This window comes from Perca flavescens, chromosome 22 (assembly GCF_004354835.1).
Source record: "Perca flavescens isolate YP-PL-M2 chromosome 22, PFLA_1.0, whole genome shotgun sequence".
Classification (NCBI taxonomy): domain Eukaryota; kingdom Metazoa; phylum Chordata; class Actinopteri; order Perciformes; family Percidae; genus Perca; species Perca flavescens.
The window spans coordinates 12,831,217-12,856,677 of record NC_041352.1 but is presented as its reverse complement, the minus strand read 5'-3'; the positions used below and the strand labels follow the sequence as shown (position 1 = coordinate 12,856,677).

The 25,461-nt window shown below is 40.8% G+C and overlaps 1 protein-coding gene across 2 annotated transcripts in view; it reads left to right on the top strand.

Annotated features, from left to right (window-relative positions):
• Positions 1-25,461, top strand: part of pola1 (polymerase (DNA directed), alpha 1) — a 66,158-nt gene that overhangs the window by 15,985 nt on the left and 24,712 nt on the right. For both annotated transcript variants that reach the window (XM_028569144.1, XM_028569143.1), the window contains exons 26-34: positions 1,003-1,125; positions 11,524-11,556; positions 12,112-12,204; positions 12,312-12,517; positions 12,673-12,805; positions 13,070-13,201; positions 13,389-13,563; positions 14,870-15,051; positions 19,623-19,754. In XM_028569144.1, coding sequence (XP_028424945.1) covers positions 1,003-1,125; positions 11,524-11,556; positions 12,112-12,204; positions 12,312-12,517; positions 12,673-12,805; positions 13,070-13,201; positions 13,389-13,563; positions 14,870-15,051; positions 19,623-19,754 — 1,209 coding nt within the window. The remainder of the gene's footprint in view (positions 1-1,002; positions 1,126-11,523; positions 11,557-12,111; positions 12,205-12,311; positions 12,518-12,672; positions 12,806-13,069; positions 13,202-13,388; positions 13,564-14,869; positions 15,052-19,622; positions 19,755-25,461) is intronic.

The following is a 25,461-nucleotide window of genomic DNA, read 5'->3' as shown; positions in this document are numbered from 1 at the left end:
AGACAACTTCTAACCTTTAAAATCTTTTATAACTGTGGCATTTTTAGGGGAATACAAAATCCTTATATCTAGAGATGCACCGATTGACCGGCCGGTGACCGGAATTGGCCGATTTTCACGTGACCGGCCGTGACCGGCGACCTGCCGGTCAGTCTGACATATGCCGATTTTTATGCCGGTCAAATGTGCTTGGGCACCGCATGATTAATATCGCGCAACATGAGCGCACCGCCGCTCAATCAGCTGTTTATGAAATGTCATAAAGTCGTTACGGCTCTGCAGAGTAGTCTGCTCTACTGATTTCAGGTGAACGGTCAGCCGCTCTCTCTCTCCCCTCTTGACAACTGGAACATGAAAACCGCACTTACGCGGGTCCTGTGAAATTTGACAGCTACAGTTTATTGGAAAATAGCGTTGGGCACACTGACTTTGATGAATTTACTGTTTATCAGACCCCAGATGACACAAGAAGCTAACGTTAGCGAACGCTGCGGTCCCTCTGCCGCCCCCGCTGCAGTAAAAAGAAAAAAAAGAGAGACGCTGTATTAACGTTACTGTTTAAAACACTTCCCAAGTTAGTGGGGATGTATACCGCTCAAAACCAACATTAAAAACTATATTTATATTATAAGACTATATTTATTTTATTTTTATTTGTTATTTATATATATTTTTTTTAGTGTGATATTGGATGTGAGAAGAAGGAAATGGTTCTAACATTGCACTTTAGATGTGTGTGAATGTCCCACACCAGGAGTCATTTATATAGTTCTGTTTTATAGTGATTTTATTATCTATTCAAAAATGTTCTATTAAAGAAAATATAGAAAATAAATATTTGTGTGTGCTGGAAAGTGGTTAGAAAATATGAAATCGGAATTGGCTAAAATCGGTATCGGCAGTTCAAACTCAATGAGAAATCGGAAAACGGAATCGGCCTGCAAAAAAGGTGCATCTCTACTTATAGCCGCTTGTTCTAATTTGAGTCTGTCTGTCCATCAGTATGACATTCGCCAGAAAGCTCTGAAGCTGACAGCGAACAGTATGTACGGCTGCCTGGGATTCAGCTTCAGCCGCTTCTACGCCAAGCCACTTGCCGCCCTGGTCACACACAAGGGTAGAGAGGTGAGTCAAACCCACTTACTGTACATGAACGCATCAATGACTTATGGACACCCAAAGTTTTAGCTGTCACGCCTACAGATCTAAATAAACTAAACTAAATAAGCTTAAACTGAAGTGGTACATTTATTACAGTACACACAGAGCAAGCAGGCATGGCATACAAAGACACAAAACACACTCAGTGATTAAGTAATGAAGATGTCCTACAGCCTTTTGTGATTTAGAATCTGGCGGGTCGAAATGAAAATACTTCAATTTCCGTCCACAAGAGGGCACTGCTACATCAAATTCCACATTGTGCAGAACTCCTTTCACTATTCCATTTTCTTTCGGACTTCTACCTCATCTTCTGTTTCTTTTTCTCCCTGTCTCACATTTGTCATCCTTTTCTCTCCAAAAAAAATAAACAATCTCTTTCTCCCTCACCGTGTGCCCTTCCCTGTTCTGAATATGATTATTCCCTCAAGTTCATTTTGTCAAAATAAGAATAACCTGTTGTGTTGTCTGTGATATCAATAGCTCTGTGTAAGTATTTTCCAGTAACAAAAATGCCACAGGCACACACATGATGCTCACAACTCTCTCTGTGTAAAGTCTAATTGTGTAATGGCTTCTTTCTTAACACACAAATGGAACAGAATGGGCGTGCACACTCAATAAATTGGGGCACAGAGGCATGTGTACTGCATGACATAAACAGCTAAATCTGGTATTGTAACTAAACCCCCCCACCACACACACACACACACCATCATGTCAGTTGTAGTACTCATGTTCATTTAATGAGCTCTAACAGTACACATCCTCAGCAGAGGCATCAAGCTTTGCCTCAGGGGAGGGCTTCATTAATATCCCCTTACACACTCATTGTGTTCACTAATAGTGTGTGTGCGCGTGTGTGTGTGTGTGTGTGTGTTATTTTGTCAGTCCGTTTGTGCCTCCAGTTAAGCTTGTTGTTCGGCTGACAGAGCTACTTTGTAAAAAGTGCACATTTGATTCGCTGGTGCAGGTGGGAGTTTTTCTCCCTCCAGACTTTTTTTTAGCTTTTATCTTTGTCAACAGCCAGAGGTGCATGGGTTAATTACATTTTCACAAAGTCAGCTACTTTTACATTGTCTGAAATGGTGACATTTCTGCACTTTGCATAAGTTGTGTGCAGGCTTGTTAAACTGAATATTTATGATGGTTAATTCAAATAGTTCTGAATAGTTTAGGAGCCGTGAATACCATGCAAAATGTTGTAATTGTAAACGGATTTGTTTAAGTAATCTTTTTAAACGAACCTAACGCAACATTTCTCCAAACAGCTCTTGTAGCGTCATCTAAGTGTTTTATAGCCAAAGGTTAGAAGTTTGAGTTAAAAAATAAATAAAATATTTGCTTCATTATCCTTTGCAGTTTTCTTGCAGGGTGCACAGTTAAGCACAGTGTTGTCATTGAGGAAAATAGGAGATAATTAAACAAACATTTCCTATTTGAGATGGAGATTGGCGCTCACTCATGAAATTAGGTGATATTGTTTGTGTTCATCAATCAAACAATAAATAATATACAAATATACACGTAAAAATTGATAGATAGATAGAGATATATTTATATAGATTGTCTTTTAGATAATTGGAATGCAGTGATTTACATACTACAATAATTTATAGAAACTGAAAATTTATTTAATTTTAAATGGTTTCAGATCATTTAAAGCTCTTGAAACCTGCTGATGGCCTACTTTGCCTCCAGCGTTTTTCTCAGTTTTCAGAAGTACCCAGTGTGCTTAAAGGGCTGTAAACATGGATTGTGTTTTATTAGGACTTTACTGCATTAGTACATTGCATACAGTGGAGAGTGATATGACCGATCAGAAAGATGTGCGGCCAAAAGCTCATCAGTCAGATCTGAACCCACAGTGTGCTGAGTACATTGCCTGGACCTCATCTTGCTATGGTAGCAAGAGACTCCACTGTGCATAATCTTAGTGTTTTGTTTACTTTGTATCCATGATCTGAGGCATGCATCTATTTATATGCAGGTTGTGTTTGTGGAGAGAATGACATCAACGCAACCAGGGAGTCCCACTGCAAACGAGATGCTGTAAATAATGTTGTTGAGGATAATTTAGTACTCTCCTGAATCTATGTTTGGACATTTATTTGTTAGGTATTCTGTCAAAATCTTTGATATCTCCAAACATATGTGATCCAGTTGGTCAATCTCTACTTTTCTGCACTACTGTTTACAACTGCATTTTCTTTCACTTTAATGTGTTCTGTCTATACTCTTGATCTACTACCCAACCTAAGTTATTATTATTATTATTATTATTATTATTATTATTATTATTATATCATCATCATTTTGTTGGCTGTTATACTAAAGTGTAATCAGCCTCTATACAGACCATATGTGTGCAGTTTGGTTCAGGCAACAGTTTGAACAAATTAAAGCAGTGTTATTGAATTTGTATGGAGTTTAATAACCATAAGCCAAGCAGTTCTTGGTAGTTTCCGCTTGCAGCAAGCCAGAAATGCCAGCTGGCAGTTTCTAGTGTATTTGTGGGTATGGCCGTTTGCACCCCGGCCCCCATTTTAATCGTCACATTTGCACTCTACTTTCATATCATGATTTAGGAGGCTTTTTATTTTTATAATTGTCACACGTACACAGACCACTGCTCTGTCCGCAGTGTAAATCCACCCTCCCGCCCCTCGGCGTTCCCTTCATCTGTTTGGACAAGTGTGCGGGTGCATGTGTTCTGTGTATTTATTGATTGGCTTAGCGCTCCTCTTTCTCTCACTCTCGTTTTAAATTGAGGCCTAACCCCACTCTGTGGCAGGACGGGTCAGCCCGGGGGCCACAGTGGTTTTTCAGCCCACAGAGGGTTCAGATGAGGGGGCTGTGAGGGGGATGACAGACCCTTGGCGGTGGTTTATCTGATCAGACTTGCCAAGTTCAGAGGGGAAAGCCCCCACTTAGCTCCCCTCCCAACTCAACTTGTGTGTGTTTCTTAAGTATGTCTTGTATTTATCTGTGTCTGCATGTATGTGTTGATGTGTCCATGCGTGTGCGCACACAAGTGCTACAAGCCGAACTCTGCCCTTTGTCGGGCGACCATTTGTTGTGGCCCTACTCTGTCCTGGTATGTGTGGGTATTAAGGGGGGGTTACGGGTATTAAGAGGAAGGTGAAGGTTTAGGATTACACAGCCACAGATTGATGTCCCCCTAAACCCCTCAGCGTTATTTTAGGTTCTTTTGTATGTTCGCCAGAGAACAGTTGGGTGCAGAGAAACCGATATATGACACACAACGTACACGCATGTGGTTATAATAGGCTGATAAATGCATTTGTCATACCAGGAAGACTTTTATTGTCCCTCGACCACTGGCTTGTGTGTCCCTGACTTCAACTGACGGTCTCATCTTACAAATACAGAGAATTAAACGTAGAGAAAGGAGGATTTTCTGCAGATGCTCTTTTCGGTCAGAGATCAGTTGCAGGAAAAACTCTACAGCATTTGGCTCATTGGTGGTGTTAATTTCCTATGCTGGTGTTAATGTTGCTAGTCAAAGCAAATGGAGAAGTGTCTGTTAACAGTCAAGGGCACCACGAAAGCTGCTTTGCCTCAAGTGTAGTTAATCTTTGTCTGATGTAAGTAAGGACACAGAATTAATCTTTTTTTTCTTAGTTTTGACACTTTTATGACATGCTTGGTTTAGAAGGCATGTAAACCTTCTCTTGTCCCTGAACACAAACTGTATGTGTGCGTTAGTGTGTGCAAGTCCTCCTAATCGAGTGATGTTAACAACAGAGGCCGCTTGAAGCCGTTGATTGTTGTGGAACGCAGATTGGTTTGACCTTTGACCCCTTTTGCCAGCACATCTGACAGCCATTAGCAGGTGTGTTTGTGTCTCTGTCTTTGTCTCTCAGGATGGAGGATGACTCCGTAAAGCCGTTCTGCTGTAATTGAGTCTCTGTCCTTGTGTTTAAAAACAGCCTGACAGGAGCTCGTAGTTAACATTATTGGATGGCATGCAGAGTGAGGGATGGAAGCGGGCTTGGGTAACGGAGCCGAGGGTGTGGAGAGGTCAGAGTTTGGTTTAGGTTAAACCTCTATGTGCACTTGTGTGTGAGGGTGCATGTGCTTGTAATGAAGCCTAAGTAAATATTTTTGCCCCTGGTGTCCCTCATTCAAGTTCTATATCATTCTTCTTGTCTCAAGAATCACAAATCATTTCCCCGAATTAGACGCAGGAATACCTAAACCACCCTATCATGTCTCATCTGATGTGCCCCCATTTCTTTCATTCAGGGTCTCAATTGCTGTCGTGTGTGTGTGTGGCCGTGTGTCTGGCCGTGTGTGTCTCCATCCGTCCTGTAGTCCGTAGAGATGGCTTTACTCCTGATAGGAGTGGACTTAACAAATAGTCACATGGGAGCAGCACTGCTATTTTGGCTACATTAGCTCGTCTGTGAGGGCTGACAGTGGCCACGACAAGGTTTCACAATCTAAACTGCCACTTTAATAACACCTACTAATGAGGCCATGTGAGACCGAGCTAATGGCAGGGGATTATAATTCATTACGGATTCATCTGACATATGGTGTTTCTATCAGGGCCACTGATAAGAATTGTAAATGAGAAGATAATTAGTACATGGTTTTAGCTGACTTGGTAAGTAGGTGATACATATGTTCAGTTCAATTAAAACCTAAGCATTTCTTGATTTATGACCTAATGAACTTGATCCTCTAATTAACATTACTGCATTTGTGTTATTGAACAATATAACATGCTTACATTGACTCCACCTAGACTTGACAGAAAGTGGTAAATCACATATTTAAACCTGTAATCTAGATTTTTTTTGGCCACTTGGATGCAGCAGAAACAAGTTGTGAACACAACATTGACATAAAAACACCTTTGTTTTATATCAAGTTAATATGGTGAACTTGTTAGCAAGCAGTTGTTCTTTACACATCCAGCAGTTATAGAGAAACATCATCATTCATTTGGAGTTGTGTTTCTTGCTACCTGGCTAATATTCACTCTTTTAGCGCTGTTTTTGGTCTGTAGCAAATCCTGAAGAAAATATGGGGTTCTTTAGCTGTTAAATGCTCCGCTATGTTTACCAGCTAGTCGCTAAATGTTTCTGTCTGTAGTTTGGTGTCAAGCAGGTAGTGCAACTTGGGTTTTTAGAGCTTTTTATAAAAAGACTGCTGCTAAAAACGATGCTATGAGAAAGAATCAAATTACATTGTCATTTGATACATTGTGATTAAAAAAAATATTCATTATAGATGCCTTAAATTTCTGTTAAAAATATGTTGATAAAAATTAGACCTGACTGTGTAAGAATGAAGCTGATTCTTAACTACAAAGGTCATCTCATCTTCCTGAACCATCTATTGCCTGCTATCGGGATGTGTCCATTCCGGGGATTGAAGTACCACATTTTTTTATTGACCAGACAGCAGGAAGATTTTTATCATTGTCGGAGTTATTTTCGATGAACACCAGTGTTTGTGATCTCAGCCGGTTGTATTAAATCAGACCCAGCTTTACAACAGATTGTCTCCCCAGTAGCAGACATGAGAGCACAGCAATGGCATCTGCCAGGACAGGTGTGTGTGTGCATGTGCATTCTTGCATGCAAGTAAAATAATTTCAGTGAAAGAAAGATTTACATTTTTTATATGTTCACATGAGAGCTCACACTAAGAGACTACAAATATTTTATGCATCTTTGTGTGTGAGATTGTTAGTGGAGAGAGGGTGTGTGTTCGTGCGTGCACTCGTACACATCCCAGCTCTGACAGTGGTGTGTTCCTCCACAGGTGCTATTTCAGTCGGCCGTCTGTCATCCCAAAATGCTTTTCAGCTGAGTGCTTTTCAAAACAATCGTCACTCGTGCCCCAGGCTCTTTTTACAAGGGCCCTCTGCCGCGCTGAGGTTTAATATGCTGCCTCTGATCTGCTGACCTGTGTGTGTGTGTGTGTGTGTGTATGTCGTCTTTATTGCGTCCTTTCAATCTGTAAACCATTTGTCGCGCATCCAATGCAGATCAGTTAAGACCCTTATTCCTATTTAAAATGACAGCCTGGCGCACAGACATCTTGAAGAGGAGGCGGTCAAAGTTGACTGAAATAAAGAATACCTGAGAGCAACATGACAACAAGACACACATAAATCCCTAATAGAGAAGACCAGAAAATAGCTGAGCAACAGCTGGGGAAAAGCCAGATATCACAACAAGGCTGAACTACTCATCAATTAGCATGACAGGGTGCAATATTGCACAGCTATAGGGTACAAGGCATGTGCAGACACACTGGTGCAAAGACATGAGACATTGTTAAAAGCACTAACTTAAAAGTGATTTAAAAGCTGTGAAAGGTCATAGACTGGGCATGTACAGATTTGAGTGATATTTAGTGAGATATTAGCACTGGGTATTAGTGTAGATGACGTTAAATGTAAAAATATCAAACCCCCAATCTGTCACTTTTTCTAACTTAATATCTGTTCTAAAAACTTTGCTTTAGGTTTATCCGGCCGCACTAGTAAACTGGACAAGATTTGTTATTTATCATGGACCTGTGCTCCTGTAGCTGTCTCCCTAGTTCACTTCATGGCTGCTTTGAGTGTTACAGACTACGGTAGCACCACTTAACCAAACTACATCTTTTAGCAACATTGGCAGGGTCAGATGCCCTAAAGTATGTCTCCTCAAGTCTCGAGGCAGATTGTTGGGTATATTATGTTTTTAAAATGGGGACTAAAAGTGAAAATGTCACCTGTAAGCTGTGCAAGTCAGTGTTGAATTACTACTACTAGTAACACAAGAACTATCCACAACACTTATGTACTACTGTCAGGTCCAGTACTGGTTGGTCTGAAAAAACTGCAGCTACAGTCTGAATTGTCTTAAAGCTGCCATCTGCTACAAGTGGCAGGTTTATCCAAAACAAACTCTGATGCTCGAATATAAGCATCCTTACATTTTGAATCTAAGGATGCGTATATTCGAACAACACTAGAGTTTTTGTGTATAGTTTGTTTGATAAACTCTGGTGAAGACCAAACAACCGTTCTGCTTCCAATCAGACTCTTGTGTGGTTCTTTGTGGTCGGAAAGCAAAGCAGACCAACCACAGGATTTTTTTGTAAAAAGTCGGTGTCAACGTGAACCAGACCAGAACTAAAAGGCAGCAACGTATCATTTTTTTCCTTCTGTCTGGACCAAATGAAGAGAACTGCAGTTGTGAAAGTGCCCTAATTGTTGGTTGTGTGTTTTTATGTAGTTAGTTAACAAATTAAACCTGAATAAAACTTATGCCCAAGTAGTGTATTGGTGTTTAGTAGTGTATTGTCGGGGAAGGCATGCTGTCTCATTTGAACTCTGAACCTCCTTGACCTCTCACAGTCCAAAGAATGCAAACTGACACCTGAGCCCTCATCTATATGGTGGCCTGATGGGAAGAATGCGAGGGATAGGGATTACAAGTGTGAAAAACAAATTCAATCTTTTCTACCAAATCTTCTGTCGTGATCCTTCACATTGCGAGGCCAATTACTGTCCAGTCTAGTTACACTGTATTAACACCAAGGAGCAGAGAAGTCAAAGAGGCAGGAACATAAGACAATTGAGTGATGTTTTACTGTGTGACAAAAGAAGGAAATTTAGTAATTGGACGATTTTCAACAGACTTATTAATTTACGGAGTCGAAAAATAAGAGAAGCGATTCACCTTGACTCATTGTGGATACCAAACTATTAAAATTGGGGGAATTGAGGGAAAATAGTTGAACCATACAGGACTGGAGAAATATAAATCTTCACAACTTAAAGATATATTTAAATGTGGTTATTCACTTGGTTTGTTAAATGTCAGCAAATAGGGGAACGTGTCTGGAATAAGTTTCCAGAGCTCACAGTGACTTTTTCCAAATTCAGATGTCTCGTTTTATCCGACCGCCACTTCATAATCTAAAGATATTCAGTTTACGATCGGTTTACTATCTGACATGCTGGATCCAGTGTGGTTTTGCTAAAAGAAAATAAATAAATGAAAATGGATGCTGCTGATACATTTTTTTTGTCAGATTGATTAATTGATGCAGCTCTACATGAATCCCTTTTCCATAATCTGGTTGATGTGAAAGACTTGGTTGTATTACTGAAGGACACAGCGTCGGGATAACGTTAAGTAATACGAGTCAAGCTTTTTTAGTTGTTTGCTCCAGTATGAGCGGCATGCGCAGTGGTGACTAGTGTAGTCATCAGAGGGATGACACACACACACACACACACACACTCTCACTCACTTTGTACCCCCTGTAGCTATGTGTTTGCATTGGTCCATACAGTATGTGTGTGTTGGTATGTGTTTAAAGATGAGCACACACACATTGCATCCTGGTCAAACGACTTGTCTTTCACGCGGTATCATTTCTTAAAGCAATCTGTCCTGCTGGGACTGACAGCATATGGAAAACCTGTCTAAATGGGTCCACACATCAATTACATCAACGCATTCTCACCTCGCTTGCCTCACTTTGCTATCGCTCTGTCTCTGTCTTTCCCACATCTCTCTATTCATCACTTCTCTGCCCTTTCCTTCCATCTATTCTCTGATCATTCCAGCCTCCTCATTCAGCGTACACATACCATGACATGATAGATATTTGTCAACATTAAGAGATTTTGCCATACCATTTTGAGGGAGCACTCCCCTTGGTATCTGTCTTTGTAGGTGTTTATACTGAAAACAGCTCTGCGTTAAAACGTAAAAAGGTATGTGACAATGAAAGAGCATCCAGAAAGTCTGGTTTGCAGTCTGTCAATTTGAGGGCGCCAAAACACTGCACAGAGGTTTATAATAGTGAGACAGGATTTTAGAAATCTAGACAATTGTCACAGCATTATCACTTTTATCTTTTATTGTGGCAAACATAAGGTAAACTGTAAAATACAGTTTATATAAGGAATGTGTCCTTGTATTTATTTAACTTACCACACTGCAGCACTTTACTGGATGCTGCTGCATTGTAGCAAAAGTTGGACGCCGCTGCATTTATTTTTGCCGGAGCGCTCAGGACTCTTCAATAGCATCAATCAATATGATGAGATGCCTTTGATTTGTCTGGTATTTAATTAGCTTGTTATTTATCTATATATGATTTCTCAATTTAGTTGAATTTTAGTTTCCAGAAATTTAAAGATCAAGATTTAAAGAAGGGACTGAATGTGCATGTGTCTAGTTTTGGCTCAGTTCTTAAATTTATTTTATATTTCTCAACAATTATAATTTCTCTAGCTTCTTTTTGTATGTTAAATACATACTCACTAGATGCAGCTCTGAGTCAATTTTTAACTTACAAGAAAAAAGCATTTTCTTGAAGTCTTGTATGCCACAACAATTGCATAATAACTTTTAGATGTATTAAAATTGTCTCCAAAATCAACCATACTGAAATTGAGCCTGGCCTAAGACTTATTTCATCTTTCTCTTCGTCTCCTAAACTAGCAGGAGACAGGGTAGTCATTTTGTCTGCAGTAAATCTTAGGTGTGTGTGTGTGTGTGTGTGTGTGTGTGTGAGACCTTGACCTTGACTGCAGTCCCTAATGGAGGAGGCTGTTCTGTGAATGACTCAAACCCGCAGCCCATAAAGCATGCTTAAGTCCCACTCGGGTTTCAGGGAGTGGAACACCCTGCCGCAGCCCAACCCCGCCCCTTCCTCACACATTTTGAAATAGCCACGTCCTTGTCCCCACACGAAGCACAGTGTGAGTCGGGGTGCGTATATATGCGGCCGTGGTTGATTGAGGAGCAGATTGCTGGTGACAGGTCACGCTGCGTTCCGACCCCCCAGATTAGCCACCCAGAGCCCCTGCCCTCCCTCCTCTGGGCCCCCACCTGTTGGGATCCCTCCGCTGCTCAGATCTCTTCCCCTTACACACACACACACACACACACACACACACACACACACACACACACACACACACACACACACACACACACAAACACACAGAGGACAACCTGCGTTAACAGTATTCTCTTATTTGTCCGTCACTCACTCTGCGGGTGATAAAGGCCATTAGGAGTCATTAAGGTGTGCATCTGTGTTGCCTGGCTAGAGTGTGTGGGTTGAAAAGACGCCTGTCACAGCATGCTCTCATAATTGCCCTCTTAGCCAATTATCCCCCATTTAAAAGAAAGTCACCTGCTCTGCTCCACTGTCCACACACACACACAGAATAAATAACATGGAAACTTAATATTTAATCATTTGTTCCTGAGGGATTTGTTTGTTTACTGTGCTGAAATGTGTATTAATGCTTTTTTGTTTTTTGTATCAGTCCCCATTCATACTGTTGTCTGCTTTCTCCTTCAGATTCTGATGCACACCAAAGACATGGTTCAGAAGGTGGGTTATTAACAAGCTAAGTAATACAAATCTAGTCAAGGACAATGTAAATTACACCACAGCATATGACTGAAAATCTGTTTCAGGATTGTATTGTCACGGTTACCTCAATAATTGTAAATGTAACAATTCCTATTTCTTTGAATACATCAGTGCATGAGACCTTTTTATGATGCTGGATCACTTATCCTGATTATGACAAGTTCATAATTCCTATAAGACTTTGATGCCTGGGGAGAAATGAACATGTTACAGCAACACCGAGACAGGCTAAGGGATAAGCAAAAAGATAAAGACCTATTTGAATAAAGTAAAGAGAGTATGAGGGTGTGTCACGCTAGCAGCTAGGCGAGCATTATAACATGTTACAAAGTGACGCGCATTCGTCACAGAAGTAAAGGCTGGATTACAATAGAGCTGTTTGGAGCAGTTTGTGAACAGTGTTTTCTGTTGTCTGTCCCTTTGGGGTGGGACTTCGGTGCCAATTTAAGCTAATATATTGTCTTCTCTTACTTGTATAACAGTTTTTTGTTTATTTTTCTCTGTGTGACTCAGATGAATCTGGAAGTCATCTACGGAGACACTGACTCCATTATGATCAACACCAACAGCAAGTCTCTGGAGGAAGTCTTCAAACTTGGCAACAAGGTGTGTTTGTCTCAGCCAGTAGTAGATACGTTCTTGATTTCTTTTCTTCGGATGTTTCGATATTCGACATTTTCACTTGAATGCACACGTGTGTTTGTTAATCGCAGGTGAAGGCCGAAGTAAACAAGCTCTACAAACTGCTGGAGATCGACATCGACGGTGTGTTTAAGTCGCTTTTACTGCTGAAGAAGAAGAAATACGCTGCCTTGGTGGTGGAGAACCATGGCGAAGGACGATACAGTGTCAAGCAGGAGCTCAAAGGCTTGGACATTGTGCGCAGAGATTGGTGTGACCTGGCCAAGGAATGTGGCAAGTACGTTAGATAAACTAGAGTTGTCACTAAAAGCTACATATCAGGCATTGTAACGTATCCATTGATTATTTTCTTTTAGAAAAGCAGAACATTTGAAGTATTTGTTATGCATGATAAAATGTGTTCCTCTCCTTTGCTCTCCTCTGTTCTTGCAGCTATGTGATTGGTCAAATCTTGTCTGACCAGAGTCGTGATGTCATTGTGGAGAACATCCAGAAACACCTGGTGGAGTTGGGAGAGAAAGTAGCAGCTGGAACCGTACCACTCAACCAGTATGAGATACACAAGGTGAGGACATAGCTATGGATGTATCATTTTCCACACCTGAATATAGAAAAGCCTTCACCTGCTGGGTTGTGTGCGTCCTCTTGACAACCAGCAATTCACATGTACAGTGTACACAGTGTAAAGTGGGGAAACATGCAGCGGGGGGGAAAAAAACCCCCAGCACACCCTATGTGAGGCTCTGGCAAATGTGTGTGTTTTGTTTTATTCTATTGTATTTGCTATTACCCATTCTGTTCATTGTCACGGTTGTGCACTTTCCTCCAGGCTTTGACTAAAGATCCTCAGGACTATCCAGATAAGAAGAGCCTCCCTCATGTCCATGTGGCTCTATGGATCAACTCCCAGGGTGGTCGCAGGGTCAAAGCTGGAGATACAGTCTCCTACATCATCTGCAAGGTTAGTGTGTATAAGAGAAAAAACAAACTCTTTATATTTACATTTAAAAACCTAATCATTAAAATCCCGGAATGCACTGAACATAATGTATATACCAATGTAAGAATATTTCAAAGATAGATTTTTTTTTTGTGTGTACATTATAGTATAAAATACAAGGCACCGCTTTTATTTCTTTCTTCCCTAGGACGGTTCCACGCTGGCAGCCAGTCAGAGAGCCTATGCTCTAGAGCAGCTCCAGAAGCAGGAGGGTCTCAGCCTGGACACTCAGTACTACCTTGCCCAGCAGGTCCACCCTGTGGTGTCCCGCATCTGTGACCCCATCGAGGGCATCGACATCGTGCTCATCGCCACGTGGCTGGGTGAGTTAATGACTTTATGGAGTTAATGGTTTTGGTAGACTGTAGAAGACTTTACTTTGATTGAGATTGGGCGGCCCAACGTCACTCAGTTGTTAAATTATGACTTGAGGAATTTTAGGTTTCCTTATGCCTTCATAAAAATAACAAAATACAGAAATGAGTAAAAGTGAAATGTTCAACTTGCATATCACTTCTTAGAGGGATAAAATGACTCATTTGCACTTTACAGCCATACTGTTTTATAAATAACCACTGGCCATGATTTATTTGTGGGGTAGGGCTGGGTACCGGAGGTCGATACTTTTCTGGCACCGGAAAAAAATACTCCAATCCTATGAGTATCGAAAAATTATTTATCTTTCGATGCCAAATTTCTCTTCCGAAAGCGCCCTGAGCACGTAAGCGCAAGCAATCTGTCCTCTGCATATTGACACAGAGCGGAGCTCCAACCGACAGACACACACACACGCACACGCACACACACACGGAGAGGTGTGGACGGAGTAAACGGTCTGCAGTTTTGTTGAAGTCACAGAGAGTCACGGTTGGTTTCAAGTGTAGTTACAGTTTTTCAAACTTCACGCAGCCTTTGCTGCAAAATGATATTAATGGCGAGCCGAAAGCGGTCGCGGTGCTGTTGATGTTACACTTCCTCTTAGACAAGCAGGCACAGCAGTGGTTTCTCTGCCCCGATTACAGGCTGAGCTTGCAAGGCAAGGCACTTTTAATAATGTTACTGAGTGAGCAGTTTTACCAGAATTGTTTAATTTTGATAACTGTTTTGATTAACAATTAAGGTGGAAAGTAAAAGCTTTGTGTTTTAATTTATTTTTGTTGATGTTGAAATGGATTTTAAAACATATATGGTATCGACAAAAAGTATCGTTAGGAACCGGCATTGAAATTGAGGTATCGAAATTGGCACCGGATTGAAAGATTTTGAACATTACCCAGCCCTATTGTGGGGCACAGCTTATTTTGAGTGATAGTACTAATCCTCTTTATGTATGTGTTAGTATTAGTCATAATTCCTGTTTTATAGTCTGTTGACAGTTGAGGCAGCCAAACATAGAAGCTGTTGCACCTAATTTCACAACAGCCTCATAAAAGTACAAAATAGATGTTGTTGTCTAATAGTCATAAAATTAAGTGGTTTGGATGGAAATGTCCAAAGTATTTTGCCTGCTCTGCCCCATCTGTGAGTAAACATTTGCTCTATTTATTGTAGATCCATATAAAAAAGAGAGATGCGACAGAATAAAATCAATCTGTGGTGTAAAACAGAATTATCTTTTGTCCACACCAGGTCTGGACCCAAGTCAGTTCCGGGCTCACCAGCAGTACCAGAGGGAGGAAGAGGCTGATGGCATGCTGGGAGCTCCGGTCCAGCTGACTGATGAGGAGCGCTACAAAGACTGCGAGAGGTTCACCTTCACCTGCCCTCAATGTGGCACTGACAACATCTACGACAGCGTCTTTGAAGGAGCTGTGAGTAGAAGTCTACATGCACACAGATTTAACTATCACAACAGTCCCTTTTATTAATCTGCTGCTGTGTTTTTAGCACACAAGGGGCCTTGTGGTCTAAATAATATCATCTGCCCATGTCTGCAACATCATGCTGTTATACATTAATAATGCCTTTTATTTATAGAGTGCTTTTCAGGGTACTCAAAGACTCTTGACGCAAGTTAAAATGATCATATTAAACAACACACTAATAATATAGAACACACAACATTAATTGCACATTAAGATCAGTAAGATCGCCCCAGGTCCAGTGCTTGGTCTTGCCAAAAGGAGGATTTATAGCAGGACTTGTATGTGACTCAAGTGTATGTTAAACCTATGTAACTTTTAGGCCTTTACCATATACATGGCTTGACTCTGCCCTGCTTGGCATGTCAGCCCAGCACTGCACGACAGAGTTTTGCATTTCCAGTGCAACTGCGGCACCCACTTGAAGATGTGTATTTAGTGCCGGTGAGTCTGCGACACAGCGCTATCTTAAAACTAGCCTTTGCAGGCGTAGTAGCTAAATCTTGTCCATGGAAAAATATTTTTTTCAGCAGACATCTTACAACATGTGGTATTCAGTATTCAGCGCTGAGGCCATGGAAGTAAAGCACAACCGCCCGTGTAATTTAGTGTAGTAAAATTGAAGGCCAATATCTGAAAGTACAAACGTCACAAGAAAAACTAGCTACCAAAGATACTTTTTAAAAATGTCATTCTCTCAGGTCATGACAGCCTGCTGGAGGTGGGTCTAGCTAGTATTGGACATATTCTGTGAAGGTCCATCTCGGGCGTCACTTGGCACGTTAAAACTAGTAATGGTAACACAAATCGGCACACTGTGCAGTGTTTCCCACAGATTAGAAAGCAATTTGTGGTGGGTGTATGGGGGGGTGTTGTTGTAACAATCAAGTATCAAAAACTGAGGAGGATCAAGCTGTTGGATGCTGTCCTCCTCTCCTACTTTATTGCCTAACAAATCTATCTCTTTCTCTCCCTGACCCTGTCTTTCACTGGTTGAAGCCTGAAAATATTGTAAACAAATTAATAACATAACTAATTCCACTGGTCGGACTGTTGAGCTTTGTTTCAGACTGATACCTCCGGTTCAGGCTACTTTTCAATACTCATCTGGATTGAAGCAGCAAACATTCAGTGTAAGAGTAAAAAATGACATAACATTATTTATAATAAGTTTATTTGATTCATAGCTGCAACATAGTGTTTTGACCTTGACAACCCAACTGCATTTTACCGCAAACTTGTGACTAGTTAACTTTCTAAAGTGGGCACAATCACTTGTTTGCTAAGAGTTGGGTCGGTGATTGTGAATGTGTGATTGTGTAAAGGTGTTCACGAGATAGATACCAACCTTTTGTGAACTTGTGAATTTCGCCAGCCATCTTCTCTCCTTTATGGATCCTGGAAGGCGACGTTGGGGGCTAAAAACACCAAACCCTGCATGGTGGGAGGAGCTGTGTGTATGTGTGTGAGCGAGACACAAGTGAAAGAGACAGGAGAGCAGGGAAAGGAAATGCAGCGGAACGTGTTTTTAAATAGCGTTTAAAAAAAAAAAAAAAAAAAAAAGATATTGATAACGCAATGTGCGGCGGCCGGTGTTGATAGTGAGGCGCACCGCCACACATTAGTCTGTGTGTGGGAAACACTGCTGTGGTTTGAGTCGGCCTGGACAAAAGTGCCAATGGAAGAAAAAAAAAAAACCTTAGGCTGTAGCAGAAGAATAAGTGGTTTTGTCTTGTTCTTGTTTGCAGCACACATACAGACTCGCACACAGACAACCGGACTGAGATACTGAGAGAGACTGAAATGAAAAAATAAGAAGATTGCTTTTGTCACCAATGGTGTATTTCACTGGTGTAATGGATTAACCAGTTGAGACACAGATAGGCATTCAGTCAAACTTCCTGTGAAGGATTCATGCTTTAGTCATCCTCCATATTGTGTCTCTGTCTGTATTTTTAGACAGCTGCCTGGCTCCAATACGGACTCTGTTTTCATTGGCATAGTTTGGACTCCACAACTTGAAAAGCCTTTCCTTAACCCCTGCTGCTCTACGGACACACACACACACACACACACACACACACACACACACACACACACACACACACACACCTCCTACCATTTGTCAGGCCAAGGTCGTGCACATGTTTGTATGTATGTTATCAGCTTCTAATGAGGAGCAGGGCACACAGCTTTTACTTGTCTGAAAGACCCTAATAAAACTGACAACCCTCTGTCCTCTTCTGGCAGAAATAACGAGCATTGAATTAAAAAGGAGTATTATACACACACACACACACACACACACACACACACACACACATTTCATTTCATCACACACTTCAGCAGATACATTGCTATGTATTCCTGAGCGGCATACACACTTGCACCTAAAACATAAGAGAGGCAGATTCTGTTTAAATTCATCAAATGCTTGTGCACATAAAACAACGTAAACAACCTACTTTTTACGTTTTAACTGTAGAATGTGATCTTGAAATGAGGTTTGGAATAATTCCAAACTGTAGACTAAACTAACCAGGATTTGTCTGATTACTGGTGTTAATTTTCCAGCATGCATCAGAGGCCGGTATGCACACACACACAGAGAAACTGATAACAGTAAGTTAATTAGGGTGGTGAACATGGTCTAACAGCTCAGTGAGAGGGGAGGACAGATGGGCCTTGACTCCACACTGACACAGAGCCAGAGATGGTAGGAGGAGGCGATGATGGATGATGGAGGACAGACAGGGGAGGAAAGTTGTTTGATGGGGGTAGCGGGTAGAGGGGGATGAAAAGATCAAGTGTGGAGGGAGAACAAGCTTGATAGAGCTGCAGGGATTTCCCTGAGTTTTATAGTGTTAGGCCAAGGCATTGATGGAAAACGGTCAGGGTAGACACTTGACATTGTAAATGTTTTTAAAATTGTTTTACAATTTTGTAAATAGCTATTTAAAGTGCAGACATGCGGTGGTAAAGATGACAGTTGTTTGGGTTGTAGACAATACTCAGAGGAGTAATGAGTGTCAAAAGATACAATCCTTAGATTGCATTATTAGAATTTTTCTCTCAGGTCTCACACAAACACAAGACAGAAAACTACCTTTTATTTATTTATATATATATATATATATATATATATATATATATATATATATATATATATATATATATATATATACACACACACTTTCGTGTAATTGCGCAGTCATAAATTAACTGGCAAGTGTTAACTTTTATAGATGCAACTTGCTCATTTGGGAGGAAGAATCCTGTTATCGAAATGAAGTTTGGAATGAAACAAGTGAGATAAAAGAGTAGGAGAGGGGGGAAAGAAGGGAGGCTACTTTCATCCAGAGCAGAAAGGGAGAGGGAAAAAACATGAAGAAGAGGAGGATAGCTTGAGATGGAGAGGGTTAATGTGTGTAGTTGCATATTAGGTAAGTAAAATGAGTTGATTTACTTGAACCGACAATGGAAGGAAAAAGGAATGATCTAGGCAAACAAAAACGCTGCGTGTGGTTGGGTGGGGGGGGTCACATGCATACTTGACTTCCCTGCAGAAACCTTTTTGTGTGGCTGTCAGTTCGACAGTTAAATGAAGCTCAGGTTTAAAGGAGCGAGTGTTTTAAAGCGGTTATATAGCTGTTATATTTTGTATTATTGCTATGTACCGTGGCTACTTTTTTTCTTTGCATTAACTATAAGCCTTTCTGTCAAGTGCAAAATTCAGTGGTATTTAGGTCAAGTTGACCCGTTTCCTTCAGGCTTCAATAATGTTCAAATTTACAGCACCCAGAGGTGCTTCAAGCCCATACACATTTTATGCCTGTCATGTGTCCTTTTGTAGAGGTTTAAATGTAATGGCCAAGTTGCTATGTTACCTAACTGCTTAGGTAACAACATTCAGTTTCAGATTTTGGGTAAATTTTTGATGTGTTCGGCAAATATGGCGATGTGTTTCTCTCCCGACTGCCATCTGCTATGACAAACAAAAAGAGGAACTGGTGTAAATCAAAAACTGGTGGCAATAACTCAAACCTTGGCAACTATATCTGAGTTTGAGTATGGTTACAAAAATTTGACTTTTTTTGGTTACCTTAGAATTGGTTAACAGGACTGAGAATCTGATCAGTCCTTTTAGATTCTTAATTTGGTTTTGTGAAGTAATACAGCTGAGTGTCTCCTCAATTGTTTTATGGTGGTCAACTCACTTTACTCACAAGTTTCCTAGATGGGAGGTCATTTCTCTTTTCTCTTTTTCTGATTTTTTGATTTTTTTTTCATTGATCGGACTTTATTATCAATCAGCATTTTTAACCATGTTTGAGAGCAGCCCTTTGAAACCATCTACAGTATTGGTGTCAGTCACCAGAATGGATTGTATTCAACATTACTGTTGCCCACTTTTATTGATGTATTTTGAACAAGACTGAAGAGTTTTTGCTTGATAGCTACTGCTGATATCATCTGTATATTAATTAATCTGTTGTTGTCTCACACTTTCTCGTTTTCAGGGATTAAAGTTGGAGCCCAGCTTGTTGCGATGCTGTCACATCCCCTGTGGGAGCAGCCCCATTGCAGACGCTGTCAACATCAGCAACAAACTGCTACTTGACATTCGTCGCCATATAAAAAAATACTACTCTGTGAGTATTTCCATGTTCCAGGCGTGATTGAGGTTTTGATGAATCCTATGAATTCTTACAAATAAAACTTTGCTTTACACACGCTCAACACAAGCACACATACATGTATTCTTCACCACCTGCAGGGCCACAAATGGGGTTTATTTAGTTTTTATTCTGTGTTTAATGCTGCAACATGTTGGACTAGCACAGCTGACCAACTTGTCTTTTCCCTCTTTTAAACTTGTGTGTTCAGAAAAACTGTACTGCCTGTAATAAAATAGTCCAAATCTGTGAAAATTGACCTTCCACTAAGTGTTTACTAAAAGGTTGGACTGTATTTAACACAATGTGGGATTTACCAGATGCTGTAATGATGAGATGCCATCCAAAAGATGTTGGATGAGAGATAAAGGAAACCTCAGCAGGGCACTGCGCTGACATTTTCAACCAAAAAGCGCATTATGCTCGCAAAATGAAAAGAACACCAGAAAGATTTGAAGGAGCATGATCCATGAAAACACTTAAATGGCCATTCTTACTTTGAATACCAAGTTTAAAATGCCCTCTGACAGTTTTTTAAGATGATCCGGTGAAATTTAAATGACAGATCTGAGAAAACTGGGTCATAGAGAGTTAGCAAGAACTAAAAAATACAACAAATCAAATATATTTGACTTTAAAGATCAAGCAGATTTGTCTCAATAATACAAGACTACTCTGAACTCTTTCTGTGTTGGATTATAGGCTTTACAGGGTAAATTATTTTGCCATTTCAAAGGCATGGAATGAGTGATAATATGGATTACTGGCTCTCTACATTGTTAGCTATTCACATTTTCAGATCTACAGATTACACAAGAATATGAGGCCTGAAATAAGTTTAGACCTGCAAATGTGCATAGCCACATGATCAAATACACGTTAAATACGCATGCATATAGAAATGTCTGAAATGATTACGTGCTGCTACTAAGCATTTGTTTTTATTGTTGACCCAGTTGATCATTTTTAGCTTAATTGTTGGAATTGTTTAGACTTGGTTATTTTGCCTGTGAAAAAATATCCAGATTTCGCAATGTTTGAGAATTTGTGACTTGACACAATATTGTTATTAAAAGAGACTCATCACATCGGCACTAATTAGTTGCTATTATAATCTATACAATGGGAACGCACTTCCTTTGTAGATGTTGGATTAACAGTGTAGCCTTGAAACTGTCAGCAATGCTTAGGAATAAGACACACAGGCTTCCAACAAACAAGACATTCCTAGCAATAGCAAATGTGAGCATTCTAACACTCTGAACTAAGGTGGTAGCCATGGTATGCATTATCTGCTAAACATCTGCATTTTAGCATTGTAAGCATGCTAGCATTCTGACAATAGCATTCAGCCCAAAGTTCTGCTGTGCCTTAGTACAGCCTGACGGGGCTGCTAGCATGGCTGTAGACTCTTAATGTTGTTCTAGTGTAATCTGTAGGTTTTGTCCCATGGAATTATTCAGCCAAGGTGCTATGCCACTTGAATCCTGAGGAGTGCCACCTCGTGTTGAATTCCTTGTGATGTAAGCTGAAGTTTCAGGCAAGATCCTCTGATATGAAACACTGTAGGAAACCCTAGACATTGTCTTTGCATACATTTGCCATATCGTTGTATACTATTACAGTGGGGGAAATAAGTATTTGACCCCTTGCTGATTTTGCAGGTTTGCCCACTTACAAAGAATGCAAAAATCTACAATTTTAATCATATGTACATTCTAACAGTGAAAGACAGAATCCCAAAGAAAATTCCAGAAAATCACATCATATGAATTTATTAAAATTGATAACCATCTGATGAGGAAAAACAAGTATTTGACCCCCTGGACAAACACCATGTTAATATGTTGTAGAAAAGCCATTATTGGCCAGCACAGATGTCAAACGGTTTTTATAGTTGGTGACAAGGTTTGTGCACATTTCGGCAGGGATGTTGGCCCACTCCTCCCTGCAGACAGCCTCCAAATCATTCAGGTTCCGAGGTTGTCGCCTGGCAACTCAATTTTAAGCTCCCTCCAAAGATTTTCAATCGATTCAGGTCTGGAGACTGGCTAGGCCACTCCAGAACCTTGATGTGCTTCTTCTTCAGCCACTCTTTTGTTGCTTTGGCGGTGTGCTTAGGGTCGTTGTCGTGCTGAAACACCCATCCTCGACCCATCTTCAGCTCTCTCACTGAGGGAAGGAGATGTCGGTCCAGAATTCCACGATACATGGCCCGTCCATCCTCCCCTCAATACGATGGAGTTGTCCCGTCCCCTTGGCTGAAAAGCACCCCCAAAGCATGATGTTGCCACCACCATGCTTGACGGTGGGGATGGTGTTCTTTGGGTTGTACTCGGTGTTCTTTGCCCTCCAAACACGACGAGTTGAGTTGAGGCCAAAAAGTTCTATTTTGGTCTCATCTGACCACATCACCTTCTTCCAGGCCTCTTCTGAGTCGTCCAGGTGGTGAATGGCGAACTTCATGCAGGCCTGTACATGTTTCTTCTTGAGCAGGGGACCTTGCGTGCGCTGCAGGATTTCAATCCATGACGGGCGTAGTGTGTTACCAACCGTTTCTTTTGTAACTGTGGTCCCAGCTGCCTTCAGTTGATTCATCAGTTCCCCCCTTGTGGTTTTGGGATGATTCCTCACCGTTCGCATGATCAGGGACACCCCACGAGGCAAGATCTTGTGTGGAGGCCCAGACCGAGGAGGTTGGCGGTGGTGTGGTGCTTCTTCCATTTCCTGATAACTGCACCGACAGTTGATCTTTTCTCTCAAGTTGCTTTCCGATTCTCTTGTAGCCCATCCCAGCCTTGTGCAGATCAACAATCTTGTCCCTGATGTCCGTAGAAAGCTCTTTCGTCTTGCCCATGGTAGTGATGTTGGATGCTGGTTGTTTGGGTGTTGACAGGTGTCTTTTATACAGGTAACGAGGTGAGGCAGGTATATTTGATGTAGATAATTGGTTCGGATTGGGGCTGTGTCTTAAAGAAAGACTAACTGGCTTGTAGGAGCCAGAATACTTGCTGTTTGTCCAGGGGGTCAAATACTTGTTTTTCCTCATCAGATGGTTATCAATTTTAATAAATTCATATGATGTGATTTTCTGGAATTTTCTTTGGGATTCTGTCTTTCACTGTTAGAATGTACATATGATTAAAATTGTAGATTTTTGCATTCTTTGTAAGTGGGCAAACCTGCAAAATCAGCAAGGGGTCAAATACTTATTTCCCCCACTGTATATAGATTCTGGTAAATTCTGTGGTTTGAGTCTGCATAGAGACGGGATGTAAAGCAAAATAGTGTACAGGGCAAGTTGTCACTGTATTCCGTGCCTGACGGCCAGCCTGAGAGTGAAGTAAACTGGATGCCTGTGTTGTCTTTGTAGAGGGCCCTCTCTCTCTCTCTCTCTCTCTCTCTCTCTCTCTCTCTCTCTCTCTCTCTCTCTCTCTCTCTCTCTCTCTCTCTCTCTCCTGGTAGCTTCTAACACCTTGGTCTTGAGTGAATGGAATGCACTGTCTGTAAAAGTTTGTGTGTATGTGGGGGTAACTCTCCCACAGTGCTGAACAGAAATCAATTAGTTGGGTGAATGTGTGGGGAGCGAGTCCCGCTCAACCCCTTTGTCACGATGTGTGAAACAGCTGCTACCACTGAATACTTACACCTCACACAGCAACACACACACACTAGTGAAGGCTGAACAGCAGCGGACACAGCGCACACAGTGGGGCTATGAAGAGGGGTAATATTGTGTAATTAAGGATTCCTTTCAGGCCGAGGGAGAGTTCAAATAAAGCTGTTTGTCTGGCCAGATAGAGTGGTGTGTGTGTGTGTGTGTGTGTGTGTGTGTGTGTGTGTGTACGAATATATGTGCGTGTATGTTGTTGGTGTCCTAAGCTAGGACCAAAGACACATTAATCATTAGTGAAATTACCTCCTGCCCCCCCATTATCAATAAACCAGCACCCTGAGAATGGGCAAACACTTGTTCACTCCTCACTCTCTTTGACACGCACGCACACACACAGTTGTCATCCTTTGCTCCTCTTGTCCCACTGTATTTGGCAAAATGAGAGATTTGCTTGTTTCTTGAGCCATCCATTTTTTTTGGGTAACCCCTCCCATCTAACCACTGTTGCCATGGCATTTAACAAATTATTGCAATTACCCTCGTCATGCGGGTCGCCCCTGGAAACGGGCTGAGGGGCAAGAGAAGAAAGGGGGTGGGAGAGAGAGAGGGTGAATGAAGACCAGAGAAGGTGATAATCCTGTTTTGAACAAAAGGTCAAATTGTTGAATAGAGAAGCTTTGATTAAGCGGAGGAGGTACAAAGTGGAACCGTTTGAGCTTGTGTGTGTGTGTGTGTGTGTGTGTGTGTGTGTGTGTGTGTGTGTGTGTGTGTGTGTGTGTGTGTGTGTGTGTGTGTGTTTTAGGTCTATTCACTTTAGAGCTCAAAGTACCGACCGCTGAAGCACAAAAAACTTTAAGAGCTCTTTTGTGTGTGTGTGTGTGGCAGGTGGATTTCTCTGCTACAGGAGTCATGTCAGAGAGGCTACTCCAGTATGTTAAATTAACAAAAGAACTGAATGGATTAGTCAATTACTATACAGAAGTAGATATTACATTAAATGAACATTAATCTGCAACTATTTTAATATATAATATATAATTTAATATATATATTTATATTTATAAAGCAAAGATTTTTGTCTTTTTGGACCGCAAGCAATTTGAAGACGTCATCTTGGGCTTTGGAAAATTGCGAAGGGCATTCCTAACTATTTCTGGACACTTTATAAACCCAATTAACAATACCGGTTTCTTTACTCACTAAATTGTAAGAAGATATTGAAAAAATGCCTATTGCCATTTCTCAGAGCCAAAATGTGATGGTCCTCAGCAGAGTTGCAAAGATTAGTTGATAAATCAGTTAGTCCATCAAAATAACATTTATCCACAGTTGTTTTGATCAAAAATGAATCATTCACTATTACAGTATCTGACCCTTAATAGACCAAATAATGAATTGGTTAATTAAAAAAATAGTCTCCATATATTTATTATTAATGTAAATTGTCCTAATTAACAATACCTGACCTGTAACTATAGATAAAAGGCAGAGAAGATATAGGGAGCAAAGACGGTTTAGACGAAGGCTGTAACTAATAATAATTTTCATTATCAATAAATCAATGAAATGTCAGAAATTGTGAAAAAGGCCCATGTCTTCAGATTGTATGACCAAGAATGGAGAGTGAATGTTTTGCCTGACAAATAACTTCATATATAAATACATGATCACAGTTGTCAATTAATTAGACTGATTGACTAACTGAATTATGGACTAATTGTTTTAGTACTAAGCAGCCGTTCAAGGGTCGAAAACGGCAGCACCTAGACTGCAGAATAATTAAAAAAGATTATTGTTTGCCTAACGTTTCCCTGCAGCTTTAAGAGAAAAATAAAGTAATAAAGATGATCCTAAGTTTCAGACCCCAAAATGTAATAATGTAACAGAGCAGAGACATTTGAGGAGAGCTGAGAGTGTTGAAAAAAATCCAACAGACAGAGAAGAGGAAGCAAAGAGGGTATATTTCGTGGTGGGCCCTGTCGTGGCCTGGTCTTGCCTATGTTTGGTTAAATTATGTGGAACTCATTTGACATCTGCATTCAGTGTGTCAGGTATCCACTGCAGTAA